This window comes from Brienomyrus brachyistius, chromosome 12, assembly GCF_023856365.1.
Source record: "Brienomyrus brachyistius isolate T26 chromosome 12, BBRACH_0.4, whole genome shotgun sequence".
NCBI classification, from domain to species: domain Eukaryota; kingdom Metazoa; phylum Chordata; class Actinopteri; order Osteoglossiformes; family Mormyridae; genus Brienomyrus; species Brienomyrus brachyistius.
Genome location: NC_064544.1, coordinates 14973283 through 14989833, shown reverse-complemented (window position 1 = coordinate 14989833; position 16551 = coordinate 14973283). Strand labels below are relative to the sequence as shown.

At 43.1% G+C, this 16551-nt stretch overlaps 1 protein-coding gene across 2 annotated transcripts; it reads right to left on the bottom strand.

Moving 5' to 3' along the window:
• Window positions 1-213: 213 nt before the first annotated feature.
• On the bottom strand, window positions 214-16047 carry nectin4a (nectin cell adhesion molecule 4a). Of its 2 annotated transcripts, none has more exons than XR_007381257.1 (12): window positions 15252-16047; window positions 9179-9376; window positions 8577-8744; window positions 8203-8481; window positions 7972-8089; window positions 6368-6519; window positions 5784-5937; window positions 5627-5702; window positions 5427-5492; window positions 4884-5057; window positions 766-4116; window positions 214-589 (listed from the first exon to the last, which is right to left on the bottom strand). XR_007381257.1 is itself a non-coding variant. In XM_048970904.1 (12 exons), the coding sequence occupies exons 2-12, from the start codon at window positions 15295-15297 to the stop codon at window positions 3754-3756; spliced, it is 1794 nt and encodes a 597-aa protein (XP_048826861.1). In that variant the 5' UTR covers window positions 15298-15700; window positions 15912-16045; the 3' UTR covers window positions 214-3753. The 2 variants fall into 2 exon arrangements, 1 of the variants encoding a protein (XP_048826861.1); XM_048970904.1 differs by having other exon boundaries at window positions 214-4116; window positions 15252-15700; window positions 15912-16045.
• Window positions 16048-16551: the final 504 nt, after the last annotated feature.

The window sequence follows — 16551 nt, the reverse complement described above, 5'->3', positions numbered from 1 at the left end:
TACAGGTAGTCAGAGATACCAATACGCTGAATTACTGGCGTCCTGTAACCCAGCCTTATAACCTATGCTGCCTGGGGTAGTCTTCAGGCCCTCCCACAACTCTGACTAAGATTGGATGGATGGATGGATGGATGGATGGATGGATGGATGGATGGGCCAAATGGCTTGTCTTTTTACTATAGGAAGAAATAAATGCAACACTGGAAGAGCACCCAAACTCCACAGAGATTTTTAATCAGGTATATTGTTCAAAAAGCAATAGCAAGAGTGGTCAGGTTTTTGTTTAACTCAGTAAAAAAAAAATTCAACCAGGCAAGAACTGGTCACATGACCACACTGAGTACAGGAAGAGGTTCTGAGCTCAGGTTGCTGAACATCATAACAACCAGTAGACTCTATTGAAATTCTTTTGTACCATCAATAGCTATGAACAGCTATCAACCAGTTATCGAGAACGAAAACAGAGGCCGGCTTAGTTTTGGTTTTAATTTCTAGGCACGTGTGAGTTGCCCCGCAGTATTCTGACAGTGCATTACCGCCGACACCCAGAAGCACCAGGAACCCTTTCCTCCAGTGCTACTTACACCAACTGTGAAAATGGGAAAGATACAGTTAGTGAGATATATTTCACTGCAGGTTGAGTTAAATGGCCCTGACAGATATATTGATAAAGTAAAATATTCCACTCATTACAAGCTGACATAGAAATATGACAGCTGTTCTGTTCAGCTAACTTACAGACATACACATACACATCTGTCTCACCGTGTGATGCTTTACTTTGCCTCGTCATCCAGTTTTAATTGCTCAATTCACCACCTCTTTGGTGTCACTGCTCTGGAATTTTTTTTTCCAGTTTAATGAGTTAATGATTGGCAGTCACCTAAAATATGAAAGACAAAGGAAAGACATCATTCCTTGGTTCTGCAGCCAAATGGAGCACAACTAAAGCCCACAGCATTTTCCCCATGTCGAAGATCAGCTTTTCCAGATTTGATCCACTACAGTATATTTTGACACGATCATTAAATGACTGGTTATTATTATAATTCAAATTCTCACCAGATCTCTTTTTCATATGCTTCACACAAAGGTCCTCTTTCTTTCCTAAACCTTCCTGCAACTGCAATCCATTGCAACACTTCTAAGACAATTGCCTGTATTTTTTTTCTTCTTACGGAATCTTTTATATAAATAAAGATGCAGAAGCATGTCAATCCATGTGAAGCGTTTGCGGGCCTGGACAATGCCTTATGACCACCACGCCACTAGGTGGCAGACTAGGTCTTTGACAAAAGGTATTTTCTCTTCACAGGCCGAGTTAACGTTATAAAAATCTTATTTGAGTATGTTTGTCGGGAGAACATACAAGGATACGGGTTCTGGATAGTGTGTGGTAGATGGATTGCTGCTGTATTTTTGTATCAAAGTGCTTATTCCAAAAATGCCGTGCCTCCCAAACCGTTTCCAGTTCCAGTTCCACCCAGCCCCCAAGGAGAGGCAGTGGCACCAAAACCAGTCCTGATATAGAGACCATACCACATAAATCCACAGAGTACCTATACCTCCCAAACTAGTTCCCACAGAAAATCCCCACAACCAAACCAGTTCCTACAAAAATTGTTGCGCATTTGGAATTATCTGCAAGTAGCTGAACGCGCAGTGGTAACAGCATTAACAAAACAGTTTAGGGTTCATTTCCTCTTCTGAGGTGGAATGTTTTTACAGTGTTGGTATATAAAATGTACCTGGTTTAGATGAAAGTTTCCTTTTTCCAGTGTATTAAAACCACTGCGATGTGTCTTTACATTATCTGGAAACTTTTCTGTGCAATAATTACCAGTATATCCATCTATACTCCATCTGTGTTTTTGTTACTTGTAAACAAAACCTCATCAAAATTTTAAATTACTAGCGATATTTCAATAACAAACATTCGAGCTTTTTTGTTTACTTTTCGTTCATTTTGAACAATCATCAAAAGAGCTTATAAAATCAAATGTAACCAAAAACACCTGCCTTCAGGTTAAATAGCCAGAGCAGACACACACTGCAGACAGACCATGCACCTATTTTTGCCATTGCTGAACAGTTGACGAGCTTGGCCTCGTCACTCATCGGGATCCTGAGAAACTTTCACACCAGATCGTTTGGCAGAGACCCATCAGTGCCATTAATTGTAACTGAAATTAAAATCCCATTTAGAATTTTTTTTTTTGTTAAGGTCAGGTGATGAAACAGAACCTTGTACATGAAGATCTCGTGAATGATTAACGGCCCCGAATTGAGAGTAATTCCACATTCTTAATTTTAAAAAATAATCCATCCATTTTCCATAACCGTTTATCCAATATGGGGTCCTGGTCAGCCTAGAATCTAGAGCATATAAAACACAGGGAAGACGACATTTTATAGTGAGGCACTCGTCAATCATAGGGCAGGCAACTCGCACACTATGGGCAACTGAGTAACACCAGTTCACTGAGCTGCATGTCTTTACACTGTAGGGAGAAACACTGGCAGAACATGCAAACACATCCAATACATCATCCCGAGTCACTTAGGCTGATAACTTTTGCCTAAATAATTAATTCAAGCACATAAACCTTTAGTGGAGGGATGCTAGATTCTTCCTTGCATTTTTAGATAACTCCATCCATTTTCATTTTTAATACGGTATCAAAAAACATCACAAAGGCACCAATATAAGAACAGTGCATAGGGCATGTCTGTACATATAGTCTTTTTCATGAATGAAAATGAGCCAGAGGTGTATTGCTAAAATATTGTAAAACATTCCATCAATCCTATAAAAAAAAGTCTTTGGTGCTTATATATAGTTCTGTAAAATACTATAATCACTGGTTTCTGCAGAATGGCAAGGGTCCTTTCAGAAACCAGTTGAAGTCCAGCGCAAAACTATAAAATGCAGCATACCCAGGCCAGCTGAAGCGATCAGCTCTCCATTGTCTTTCGACCATCTGGTCACACGCAGTGGTAGCTGTAATGTGATGGTAGGTCATGTGCATCCCTTGTAGCTGACCGATTCTTTCATCCGTTCAGGATTTATAAATTAAACACTTTTATGTCAACCATTACAATGCTTGCTATACAGTTGAAGTTTCAACCACAGTGAGTATAACATATAATATTCTCGTCCCTTTTTTTCTCCATACCTTCACCATAGCAACACTGCATGTCCCTGCAACATACAGGTGTGCTGTTTATATATACATCGGCCTTTTTCCACATGATTAAAAAGTAATACCCAGTGTCAATGCAGGGTCCTCCCTCTCTCATAACTGCCATTAACAGAACTATTAAACAATGACCATTGAAAATTCATAATACAGATGGTTAAAATATTAATACTTCATAACTGTCTTACACCCTAATTGTTGGACAATGTCTAAGGAAAAAAATAGTATGTAGTAATTTTTGGCAAAAATATTTACATCTTCAGTATCTAAGATTAATGTGGCAGCAAATTTAAATGTTTTTGGATTCTCAAAAGAAAAATTAAAATTGTGTAGTACCCCTGCAAACAGGTCAAACTGATTCAGTCTGACATGCTTAACTCTTTATATGACCGTACAATAACCGAGTGATGTAGAAAAGGGAGATCTATCGGAATGTGGGTCATGTGACCGTCTTCCGGAAGCGGTCATTCCGTCATTCGCAGATGTACAGCCAGGGGGCGGAGCAGGCAGAGCCTTGAGTAGAAGCGAGACCAGAAACCAGCTGGATGAGTCCTCACACGATCTGACCCTTAGGGTGGATCAGGATGGCGTTGGTGTGGGATTTTGGGATTTTGGGCCGCAAGGTTCCGTTGCTGTAGTGAAAGTTGTTATTCAAAGCTTCCGAGATCTGGGTGCTGTTGGTCTTGCCGTTGTGCTCGCAGTGTTCTCTGTGCTTCTCTCCATCTTCCTGGCCTTGCTCCTCCTCGTCCTCCTCGTCCGTCAGCAGAGGATAGGCCGAGTTAAGGGGGGAATGCTGAGCCCTGTCACATCCAGGGATGCCGGCCTTGCCGTTAACGAGCCTGAGGTCTGCCGTGCGCTCATACGGAGGGAGGGAGGGGAGGAGAGGGGGGTGGAAGGCAGGAGGAAGGCGGGAGTCCTGAAGGACAGAGAGAAGAGCGTAGTAACTAACCATTCAAGTTCTGTGCTGCTGCTGTACACCAGGGATTATCAAAACTTTTTGATCTAAGGTTCACATCAGATCAGCACTCAGGGGTTTGGAACAACTTTCAGTTAAAAAGCAGCATTTTCATAAACTGTAATCAACAATAAATAATCAACAATAACTTCTGATATAGACATCAATATATAACAATAAAGAAACTTTTTAACGCTCTCTGACCATTTCAGCTGTTTAATTGAGGGGGGGGGGGGGTTAAGTTTGGTGGTTCTAAATAGTTTCTTTTTTTTTTTTTTTTTTAACTAAAAACCAGCAATTTTACGTTAACCATACTGGTTCATAAGGTGCATGGGTTTGGACGAACTTGCTGTTCATTCTGTAATTTGAGAAATCCTACTATAGACCATCACAGAGTGAGTTAGAACAGTAATTAGTAAAGCTTTCTGTTCATTTCCAGTTTGTACTAATCTACTGGGGGGAAAAGTAATAATTTGGAAAACACATGACTTCAAATGGGTTTCGTACACACCAATAGCAGCAGTTCTTTTTATTGTATGATAATAGTACATTATCTACATGGTAGATATTCCACGCTAATATACCATTTTCTGTTTATGGGTTGATTTAGCTACCAAATGAGTATTTCTGTAGAACTTCATCACTGACTAGCCCTTAACCTCATTTGAGTACATGGGTGCAACTAATCGACACACACACACCCAGATCGGAAACATAGCGTTCCTTACTATGGAATTCACCCTCAGTACAGTCTCATCTCCACTGACTTCCCGATCCAAATCTCTCTCCTTCGTTCGCTCCCCACGTCGTGAGGAGTTGAATATAACGGGTCGACCCAAGGAGTCTAAACCCCCCCGGCCACCGGAGAGAGTGGAGTGGCTGTCTCTGCTGCGACCTTGTTCCTGCGAGAGAGAGAGAGAGAGAGAGAGAGAGATTTAAGGGCCATACTTGGCAGCAGAAAGTGATAAAAGATTCCTGCTGTTCTACCACTGGGAAATTATTCTTTTTTGAATTAATTCAGAAAATATGCATCTATGTGCATATAATCATTGTGAATATGTAAGAGTCTTTCTTTTAATAACTCTTCTGCGCACATACAGCACTGTTTCTGACAGATTCTGTGTTATTATTAGATTTACTGGAGTCAGGATTTAACCTTGGATACTGGGAGTTATTGAGACAAGGGGCAGTGAGGGTAGAGAGGGATTCGGATGAATAATGAGGACACAGAAAGAGGGAGGGAAGACAGGAGGAAAAAGTGAGAGACTAACTGGGGTTAGGGAGGACAGACTGCTGCGGATGGTGCCTTCCACTCTGAGAGGAACGCAGTCCTCCGCCTGAGAGGGAGAGAGACGGTCAGTGTGAATATACATGGTCAGATAAGACCTACAATACGCATCACGAACAGCTACATGCCACAGGTCAGAGTGTGAATGTGTGTCCGATCTGAAAGCTGCATGGTGCCCGGTACCTGTATATGGTGGTCGGTGCTGATGGTGTGCATTCTCCTAAAGGAGGCCTGTCTGGACAGAGTGCTGATCTCCTCCCTGGAAAGCAGAAACACCCACTTTTAATGCTGCAAGGTGACACTCCTGGACGCTTCCAAACAGCCTGCCATTCAGACTCACTTTCTCTCAGTCAGCTCCATCTCCAACTTCTTGTTCTTGCGCTTGTGGTAGAGGTTCACCAGGATAACCAAGATTACCATAACTACCACCAGCACCCCAATGACCACACCTGCGATGATCATCAGCAGGCTGTCGAATTTTTTTGGAGCAAATTCTATTGGGAAGAAGATCGGACGTGCAGTTACACATATTATACACACGGGGGCAGCAGAAACACATTAAAAACCAAAACAAGCACAACTTAAATGTTCCGTTAATGACCTCGCCTCACCCGTATGTTTTAGTATTTTCAAGATTTGTTAAGACCATGAAGGCAATAAAATGTTTCATTTCGAAGGGCTCTGTGTGACAACTCTAATCACCGTGAGTGTCTGTCACTTAGACTCCGCTGTCATTCAGCATACCTGAGCTTGAAAATTTAAATGCAGATTTCAAGCATGCATGGACACGCAATTCAGGGAAATAGCTGGTTAGAATAAAGAGTGATTCTGACAGGCAACGAACAGAATAAACAAGACGGTCAAACGGAATAGCAGAAACGCAGCTGAAAGTATGAGCGTCTGACAGCCGCACTGCCCACCTACCGGACACGGTGACCTCAACTTCTGCCCTCCCCGTGCCCACGGAATTCTGTGGCATGCAGTGGTACCGGCCAGCATCCTCCAGAGTTAGGGGTCGATCAAAGAGCAGAGTCTCGTTCCTCATGGTTACGCCCTTTGGAAGCGAACCGCCATTCCTGAGCGCAGAACAAAAGTTGTTCTTAGTGCAGCCAAGAATTCTGCCTTAAAATTTGCCACTGACATCCTCATACTTGCCACCTTAAACAAAGACTATCAATATAGAAATAAAGACGCGCCATTAAAAATGTTTTTAAAAATAATTGAAAAAAAAAAAATCATTGATTAAAAAATCTTGATTACATCACACCCCAAGTTGATTTATTCATCACTAATTACAACACAATTCCTGAAAGCCACCATAGCTCTGCATACAAGGGTTATTCATGCAGGGCTTGGCCAATTCCTGTACACTCCCTGCACTCGGATGCCACATGTGTTCAGTGGAAATTAAAGCCAGTTTCAGTTTAATCTGTTTTCAGCGCGCACGCCTTCGATCAGAGTGTCAAGCTCTGGAGCGACAGCGTCTCGCTGCGACGGGCCAGGCCGCAGCCTGCCGATGGCTCTGCCAAAGGTGGCCCAGCTCATTGGAGAGGAAGGCAGAGCAAGGCTGGACTCCTCACTCCCCAAGGTGCTGCACCATTCACTCTTATAGCTCGGGCTGCCACTAATCTCAGCGTCATGTCCGCTAATATGACCTAGGGGGGTCGTGCATTTTGGAGCCCTCTGTGGGGGTACACAGCTTTGGGGACTCAACCCCCCACCCCCCCCCCCCCCCAGTGAAGCATGCAGATTTGGAAATCGCTCAAACCCCCTCCCCCGCGTGTGAAACTCCAATCTGTCTGGTTCCTGCTATACAAGCTGCAACACGACACCAGAAATATTACTTCACCTGCTTTGCACCGACTCGAAACAAACGGGAAAAACTGCTGGCCCGTCTTTACATTTTTTACAGCAGTGAATAAGTCAGGGTGTCTCTCTCACACATGCACGCACACACCCACAACTACTGATCATTACAATTATTTGAAAGCGGTTAAGTCACATAATCCATAAGATTACCTCACCCTCTGAAGTGAGCAGAAAATTAGAGCGACTGAGGGACTCAAAGAGAGAGATAAAGAAGTGTTAGAATTAGTATTCCCCCCTATTAGTGACTTTAATGTTTAGGTGGTACAGTCAACTCTTGAGAGTTTCCCTTGGTAAGTGGTACTGCCCATTTTACAGTTCACATAGATTCCATAATAATTAATCGCCCATGACAGCCCATGAAGTAAACACCACTTCGGTAATGCTAGCTTTATAGCAGGCAGAAAAAAATACATTTATTAGATACTCCTTTCTGAAATGACAAACAGCTGAGAAATCATCGTTAGCCGGTCCCTGGATTAAATGGGGTTAAGGGTCTTGCTCAAGAGCCCAATGGCGAAATTGCTCTACCGACCACTAGATTTGTACAGATGACCTTTAGATCACAGAGGCCTAACCCAGAGAGCCACGCACTCCATCGGAGACTGAGTAAGATGCACCAGAAGAGCAGCATCTGCCACTGAGTGACAGCGTGTTCATACCTGGTCCAGGTAAAGCTCTGCGGTTTCGGATGCCCTCTACTGTTACACCGGAGGGACACTTGCTCCAATCCCACATACCAATTTCCATCGAAGCCGCTGATGGTCGCATCGGGAGGATCTTAAGACAGACACAGAAACACACACACACACAGAAGTGAAGATAAATAATGTGAGATGGTAGACAGTGGGATGTGAGACATTTAACGAAAGAGCGAGCATCGGAAAACTCACAATGCACTACGAGGCTGTTCCGGATCCTGCGGGGCCTGTCGAGGGTGGGGTGCCACACCAGGCAGTCCAGTTTCTTGCCATTCATGCTACGCACAGGGTGCAGGGAGAAGTAGCTGGACACTGACCCAGGCCCCGAGCTGCGGTTACTGGCTTGGCCGGGCAGGTCCGTGTCCCAGGAGAGTCGGGGCATGGGGCGGCCCACCGCGCGACAAGTGCCCGCCACATTGAAGGGCTGGCCCTCCACCATTTCTACTGGGTCCAGGTTGGAGATGGGTGGGACTAATGAAGATGCATGGAGTCAGATTGGATTCCAAAATCAATTCTTTTATTATAATTTTTTTTTTTTTTTGCAGAATTAAAATGAATAAACTTACCCCACACTATAAGTGACATCTGTACCTCGAAGCTGCCGGATGGGAAGGTGGCGATGTGGCAGGTGTACTTCCCCTCGTCCGACTCATCCGTGATATGGATGATCAGTGCGGAGTTCATTATGGGGTTGCTGCTCTCAAAGTAGACGCGGCCAGAGTAAGACCCATACTCTGAGGTCGAGGGGGATGACAGAGACAAGGGTGTAACTTTGGGTTGAACACTGGGGGGGGGTGGGACTCCCCTTTTTTTGCTAAATGGCTATTTCATAAGGATTTTAAGGAAAAGAGATACCAAAACAAAATAGTATACATATCCCAGCTTGGGGTTGCACTGGCTGGTTTTGACTATTGAGTGGTTATAACCCCTCCCCCCCCCCTCCACCCCCCACATAATATACGCCCATGTTAAGAAAGACTTTTCACTGCTTCATAATGTTTGGGATAATGCATTGTGATGTCATAATTCCTGTTTATAGCCCTCTAACTATCTCCCGTTAAACACGGTGGCTTGTTTAAAACCCAACGGCCGTCACATTTGTGCCCCTAAGCACAGCTCAGCGTGGCGGCTGCCCTCCAGCAGGATCGGGACGCGGTGAGGCTCTTACCCGTGTGTCCGTCCGTGTGGTGGGCGGCGATGACGGTGTCCTTGCTGCCGTCGGGCCCTTCTTTGCTCCAGCTGACCTGCACCACCTTCTGCCCATCCGTATGGAACTGGCACGGCAGCCGGGTGGGACCCTCCGTCACAGTGCGCACCGTCGCGCCAGCAAGGGGCTCCACAAACACTTGCCCCCAGACAGCAGGTACTGGTGGAGAGAGCACATGTACACCGGGAGGGGGTTAATTTTACAGTCTAATAAGTCAGTACGTGTGGTGAGTAAGTCAACAAAAAAGAGCAGTCTGAATGACCTGGCCTGAAGTGTGTAATTATATTAATGAGTTCAGTCGTCGAGTTTGAGCCCCGAGAGGCAGCTGAACCTCGTAGGGTTGGTTCAAAGTCGCACATGTCCTGGTTCCAGCCCATGAGCTCACAACAAGGCATGTTTTTAAGGCCTGACTGCGAGGCGGTGGGAGCCAGGATGAATGCTAGGAAAGTGTGGCAGGCGTTAAAGTCAACTTCAGTTAAGACGTCAAAAAGCCCTGCATTCCAGAAAAACATGAGCGAGAGATTTTCCCTTTTAAATTTTAAAGGGCTACAGACATGCCGGTCCTAAAGCCACCGTTTTACTAACATTCTTCAAAACAAAAAAAGTTTGTTCCGATGCACAAAGGGTAAAGAATGCAATGTTTACAACAGACACTGACCCAACACACATACCGATAAACAAATAATACACAACACACAATACACATTCTGCCCCACAAAACACACATATAGTTTATATAGACAGAAGCAGTTTACATGCAAATCGTCACAGTACATGGAAAGTGGGTTTTTTTTGCATTTCAACCAAAAAAATTCACCCCTCCAACGAGTTTTCCCGCAAACAATCATTTATTGTACTAAGACAGCTCCACCTATTTTCAGGTACAGTACGACTAATTCATCTGAAAGTTCTGCTCCCTGTGTTTCTCTGTCAGACCACAGACTGCTGCGCTCCAGGAGTTACTGTAAGTTACTCAGTTTGAAGAAGAGACCACACTGTAGGTTACTCAGTTTAAAGGGGAGACCACACTGTAAGTTGCTCAGTTTGAAGGGGAGACCACACTGAAAGTTACTCAGTTTAAAGGGGAGACCACACTGTAAGTTACTCAGTTTGAAGGGGAGACCACACTGAAAGTTACTCAGTTTAAAGGGGAGACCACACTGTAAGTTACTCAGTTTAAAGGGGAGACCACACTGTAAGTTACTCAGTTTAAAGGGGAGACCACACTGTAAGTTACTCAGTTTGAAGGGGAGACCACAGACAATTGTTGAACAGGTTGGTTAGTTGTTCACGGGGATGCATAACTTAGATTCCCCCAAACCACCGATGTGTAGCATATTAGTATAACCAGGGGCATACGAGAGAGTTTCATACTATGGGAGGGACACAACTTAATAATTTAAATATAAATGTTTGTTTTGAATGAATGAATGAATGAATGAATGAATGAATGAATGAAGCCAAATTAAAATTTGAGGGACAAACCACCACCCCCCACCCCACCCTACACTTCTGACCAGGGGCATCAGAGGAGCAGAATACCTTGGCAGATTCAGGGGGACCAGAACTTCACAGGGGCCATTTAATTTGTAAAATTCTATGTAATATTGGGCAGAGGGGGCCAAGGCAACATTTTGTAGGGGCCCCGAATTTCAAAGAATCAGCCTGAGTATAACTTTGAAAGGATTTTTTAGATTTTAGTGATCAGCAGTCACTGCTGACACCCACAGCACACAACAACGAAATGTGTCCTCTGCATTTAACCCATATGTGACAATGTGACATAGCAGGGGGCAGCTAATTCAGCGCCCAGGGAGCAGTGCTTGGGGGTGGTACCTTGCTCAGGGTACCTCAGTCATGCCTCACTGGTCAGGGATTCGAAACTGCAATCTTTCAATTACAAGTGTCCTTCCTTAACCATTAAGCCACCACTGCCCACACCATATGTTTTATAAAAATTGCTAAGAAAAAAAATCAACAATTGTCCCCAGTCTCCTCTAATATCAGGCTCATATTTACTTCCTCACCAAAATGAGATAGAAAACACGCTGCAATGCAGAACAGATGATTATTGCGAAATAGGTGCTATATCTCAAAAGATTTTAGAAAATTATGAAGGCAGCAACAAATGCAATTACTAATTACACTAACTAAGCAGGAGGGGTAGCCAGCTGTGCAGAGGTTCAGAAACAAACTGTAATCTGAATACTGCCGGTTCCAGTGACATCTAACACTGTCATTAACAGTAAAAAAAAATAATAATAATTCCAGCTGTGTAAATGGTTAAAACCATTAACTTTGAATAAAAGCACCTAAATATAATGGAAAACAAAACAAAAAAAACAGAAATAAATTAAATCAATTAATACCAGCATGAACAGGACAATCCTGTGAGTCCTTCGCTGCTCACCAGAATGCCTGCAGTTCAGGTTCTGGAATTATTGACGGAGCCTGCACTGTAGCGTGCAGAACATTCTTATTGCTAACTAAAGAAACGTGGTGTTACAGAGTTCAACTCCTCCTCCGAGACGCGAGTGCTAACCAAGGCAGCTGTCTGTTTTGTTCGGCCGAGCTCAGACTCTCTTCTGACCAATGAAACCGGTATTCTTACCGTTTTTCACATCTTGTGATATTTGAAATCGCAGGAACGCTGCATGTGTGCTTTCTGGTGGCACAAGCTACTTTCTTTCCATGTGATATGCACATTATGTTAATTAATGTAAGGTTAGAAGAGAACAGAGAGAGAAACCAGATCCACTGAGGTGATTTTGCATTTAAAGACCCAGACTGTGTAGCACCACTAAAACAGGCTTTTTGAATTAGAACACATATGTCGCATTTACATTATTTGCCAACGTTTATTTTGCTTTAGACTTTAAACGCAAAGCAAACCGTGAAAGCAGAGTCAACCAATCCCTGGAGGATTTGGGGTTAAAGCCCTCAGTTTAATAAGCCCAGACTGAAAATACTTTTTCGACCCTGGGATTTGAACCAGCAACTCTCCAATCATTGGCTCAGCATCCTAACCCATCACATATGTACATGCATTGGATTCCGCCCAAACGAACGTCATCCAACTTCCAAACGCTCATCCGCTACAAGGTCACAAATACGTCATGCATTACTGTATTGTCTTGCAATGACTCTCACTTCTACAGTAAACATCGGCAAACTGTAAGCCTGCTACGACGCAGACAGTGACACATTTCCTCCCTAATCCCACAGTCTCGCTGGTGCCGTGGCCTTAAAATGAAAGCCTCAGATAGCTCACTTAGGCCTGTAGAGCAGCAGTAACCGAACTCTGAACTGAGTACCGGCTCCAGTAATGGCTGTGAATGGAATGAGGGTGTGACATGGTCACATTGTAGGTGGGGTGACAAATAATCACCCATCAGAGAGGAAAAATGGAAAGCCCGCATCTCCAGCAGGTATCATGTTTGTACCTGATATTGCATTTAATCCACCCCAACTTACATGGAAAACTATCAGATGCACTGTGCTGCCTTCCTCCTTACGAAAGTTATTTGAATATTGAGTTTAAAAATAGGAAATAAATCCATACATTGCTTACAGTCTGCATGCCCCATTGAAATTCCAAACTCGACACAGCTAGCACATTAATAAGGCTTCAAAAATGCCATACCAGAAACCAAAAGATCTCCTGCAAAGATCAACAGCCCTGCTCCACACAATGGAAGCATTTTGAAAATACAGTTAAGTTTCATTCTGTTTTTGGTTGAGCAGAGGGCCATCATGTAGCCAACAAGAGCTTGTGTAAAATATACAGCGCTTGCCAGGGGGTGTCTAGCCCAAGGGGTGTCCGGCCCAGGGGGTTTGGGTCCTGTGTTCATGTCTGGAAGGTCGTGGATTGGCAGGCAGTGATCCTATGGTAAAGCTCTTAGGCCACCCGTACTGTAGCTGTCGGGGGTCATGTCCCGACTCCAAGAATGGTCTCTCTCACGCATATAAAGTGTGAAGTATCTCTAAAGTGAAAACAACCTGATGTATGTTTTTGTCTGTGCAGATTGACCATGAATCAAAAATCTAAAGTGAATTCTATTTCATCCAAGAAACAAAATTTAGAAGTTCATACGTATATTTCGTGTGCACATTTGCACGATGATGAGCAAATTTTTTCTTCTCAAAATATCTGGCTACAATACGGTAGCTGCAGCAGTAGTATTCCAGCTTCTAAACAAGCATTGTCACTAACGCATAATAATAAGTAACATCAAATGCTGAGTTGCCCCAGAGTTGTATTCTGATAGTTAGATTTGTCTAGGTACGGCTACTTGTTTTTCAAAGTAATACACATATATTATGTATTTTTTTCTGCTTCCCACAAATCAAAGAGCAAAATTTAAAAACGAATTTAACTATATTTTGTTGTTTTTGATATCAGACTGCCAATAACCTAAAGTCAGACTTCCTCATAATATGTTATAGTGTTGGGAACAAGAACTCACTCAGTCCTCATGTAATCCAACTAAGAAGTATCGTTAAATTTCCAAATTTTCCCAAAATCATTTTCCATGGACTGAGTGAGTTTCGGAAATATATTCTTGAGTTGTGTCACATATTTTAGACATAGATCCCATTCAGGGTGTCCCCAACCTCACGTCCTGGGTATCTGAGGTAGAATTCAGGCTCCGTCATCCTACAAGCAGTATGAGTGATTAATGGATGGACAGATGTTTTTTTACCCTGTCAACTGTATACACATTATATTGGGGAAACTGGGGGAAAAATATATATATACATGTTTGATTCATAATTATAAATATATAACACACACATATACACGTTTTTTTTTTTTTAACTAACTAGGTGCTGTGTGTGGCTATGAATCGGAAGGACATTGTTTCAAATCCCCCGGTTGGGCCCTATATTAGACGAAAGCATGTTATAAACAGAATCCATTAAAGCTGAGAAAGATTCACTGAAAGTAAACTGATGTCACACAAAATGTACATCTTTGTGTAATACAAAGAGCCCACACTGTCTGCTAGTGTACAAATGGCAAATAATTTCTTGCAGCGAAGTAGACTTTAGACCTCCGGATCCATTGCTGGTAGTCTGAATGCAGAGAATAAACCAAATTCTGAAACCTGACTTTAATGCATGGAATATCCAACCATATCCACCACCCACTGATCATAAGATCACATATCTTTCTCACCCTTATTGATTATTTGTCTTCACATCAGACTTTGATGCTGAAAGGGCTGGGTTCCTGCCTGCTCATTCGAAAACAGTCATTACACCCCACCTCAGAGATTCAGCCAGAGAGGGCATTGTTAAACCCCCTTTAAACAACAGGATCAGCGACTGATCCACTAAATCACCACACACAGCGGCCAGGCAGACAAGAAAGAGAATGTAGCGGAGGACGGGGGCGGGGGGTCTAGTATTGAAGATTGTTGCTGTTATTTAAATAACTACTGCATTTGAAACAGGAATGTGAATAAAATGCTTTGAATTCAGAGATTAAAAGTGAGCAGAGAACGTGAGTGTGTGTAACACAGAGAGAGAGCGAGAAAGGTCCAGACGTGGTTAACGAAGCAGAGTGTGTGGGACGCAGGGTGTATGCTGAACCGCGGTAAGACAATCAGAGACCATTGGCCAACTGAAAAACAGCAACCAGTTTTTCCAGAAATATTAGAGGAGGCTTCCAGAGCAGGAAAACACAAACGTAAGGACTGCAGCCAGAGAAGGGCGTTTTAGTTTGTTCTTTTTTTAAACCCATTATGCATTTGCTTTTTAATAAAGATCGACGTTGTTCTTCAAAATATAAATAACCATATTACCGTTAGCACTATTATCATTTTTCAAAGTAATAATAATAACAATATTCATTACTGCAGTTAAGTGCATTCAGTGGCATAGGAGAGAGTTTGATACTGGGGGACACAGGGTAACAGTTTAAGTACAAAGGTCTATTTATCGGAGGAAGAAATGAAATATTACCGGGCGCACGTCCCCGTATCGTCCCCCGGTTCCGACGCCCCTAGTATAATATCAACTCCTTTCTTACCCATCACCCATAAGACGAACAGACCCACTGGCCGCCGTAATGTCATCTTGCACAAGTCCAGCAGTTCTGCTCGATCACTTCGCGAAGTCCGCTCCGGTATGGTTCCGCACACCCCCACGATGAAACTGATGGCCGCTCCTCAGTGCAATAAGACTGGATCAGCGACGGTTCAAAGTAATATCAAATATCGTTAGAACGATAGTCCAGCTGCCCAGGGTTGATGTCCGCTCCACTCCAGCATTTCCTTCCAGAAATCAGTTCTTTCAGGTTCGGGCTCGGCCCACAGGAGCGCCTGTTCGCCCGGACCGATGCATGACTGCTGGAGAACCTCTCTAGGAATTCCGTTCCGCCACAAATACCTTCAGTTTTCTTGTTTCGCTTTTCACTTTAAATACTTTTTCCAGTTTTAAATGACCGCTACAGTTTCCAGGATCGAGCAAATATCAACTCTGTTGTAAGTAAAAGAAACCAGGTCAATGTTAAGTGTTGAAAGTGGTATCCAGTTGCGACGTACGGATTTTTTTTAACAGTCCGCTGTAGACTGATAATCTGTCTAGTTTCGGACATATATGACCATTAAAGTCTACATCTTATAAAGGCGCACGTGACTTTCTAACAGAGAAAAGGCATTTGAAGGTGGCGAGACGGTGGACTTCATACCCTGCGTCAAGCTCTGGCGGAGTCCCCATGGTAAAGCTGTAAGGGAAGTTTCCGGAGAATTGATACACCTGTTGCTCACTCTCTCACCTTGATCACTCACGCAGTCCTGCCATGTCAAAAATGACTGCGTGACGCCAGGGCTCGGGTGCGTGTTTTTGCACAGGAAAAAAAAGAAAACCAGACTTCTGATTACTATAGTGTGAACTGTAAACACACACATATATATGTATCGTGTGTGTGTGAGTGTGTATGCCCATGTGTTTGTGTACACCTATATGGAATATATATATATACCTGAGATATATATATATACCTGAGATATATATATATATATACCTGATATATATATATATATATATATATATATATATATATACACACACACACACATATTTGTCTGTGTGTATACTGATTTAAAAAAAATCAAAAATCAAAACTGATGGGTTATGCATTATTTATTATTATTTTACATATGTGAGTATTCATCTATTCAACTCATTCATGAAATGAAAACGCAAAAGGAAAAGCATTGTGAAATCCGTCTGACGTATTCACCCGAATGCGTTTTTCGAAAACAGGGGATATTCGTGAGAGACTTAAGTCTATCGTCGGAATTGCGTGTCTAATTTCCCCAACTTGG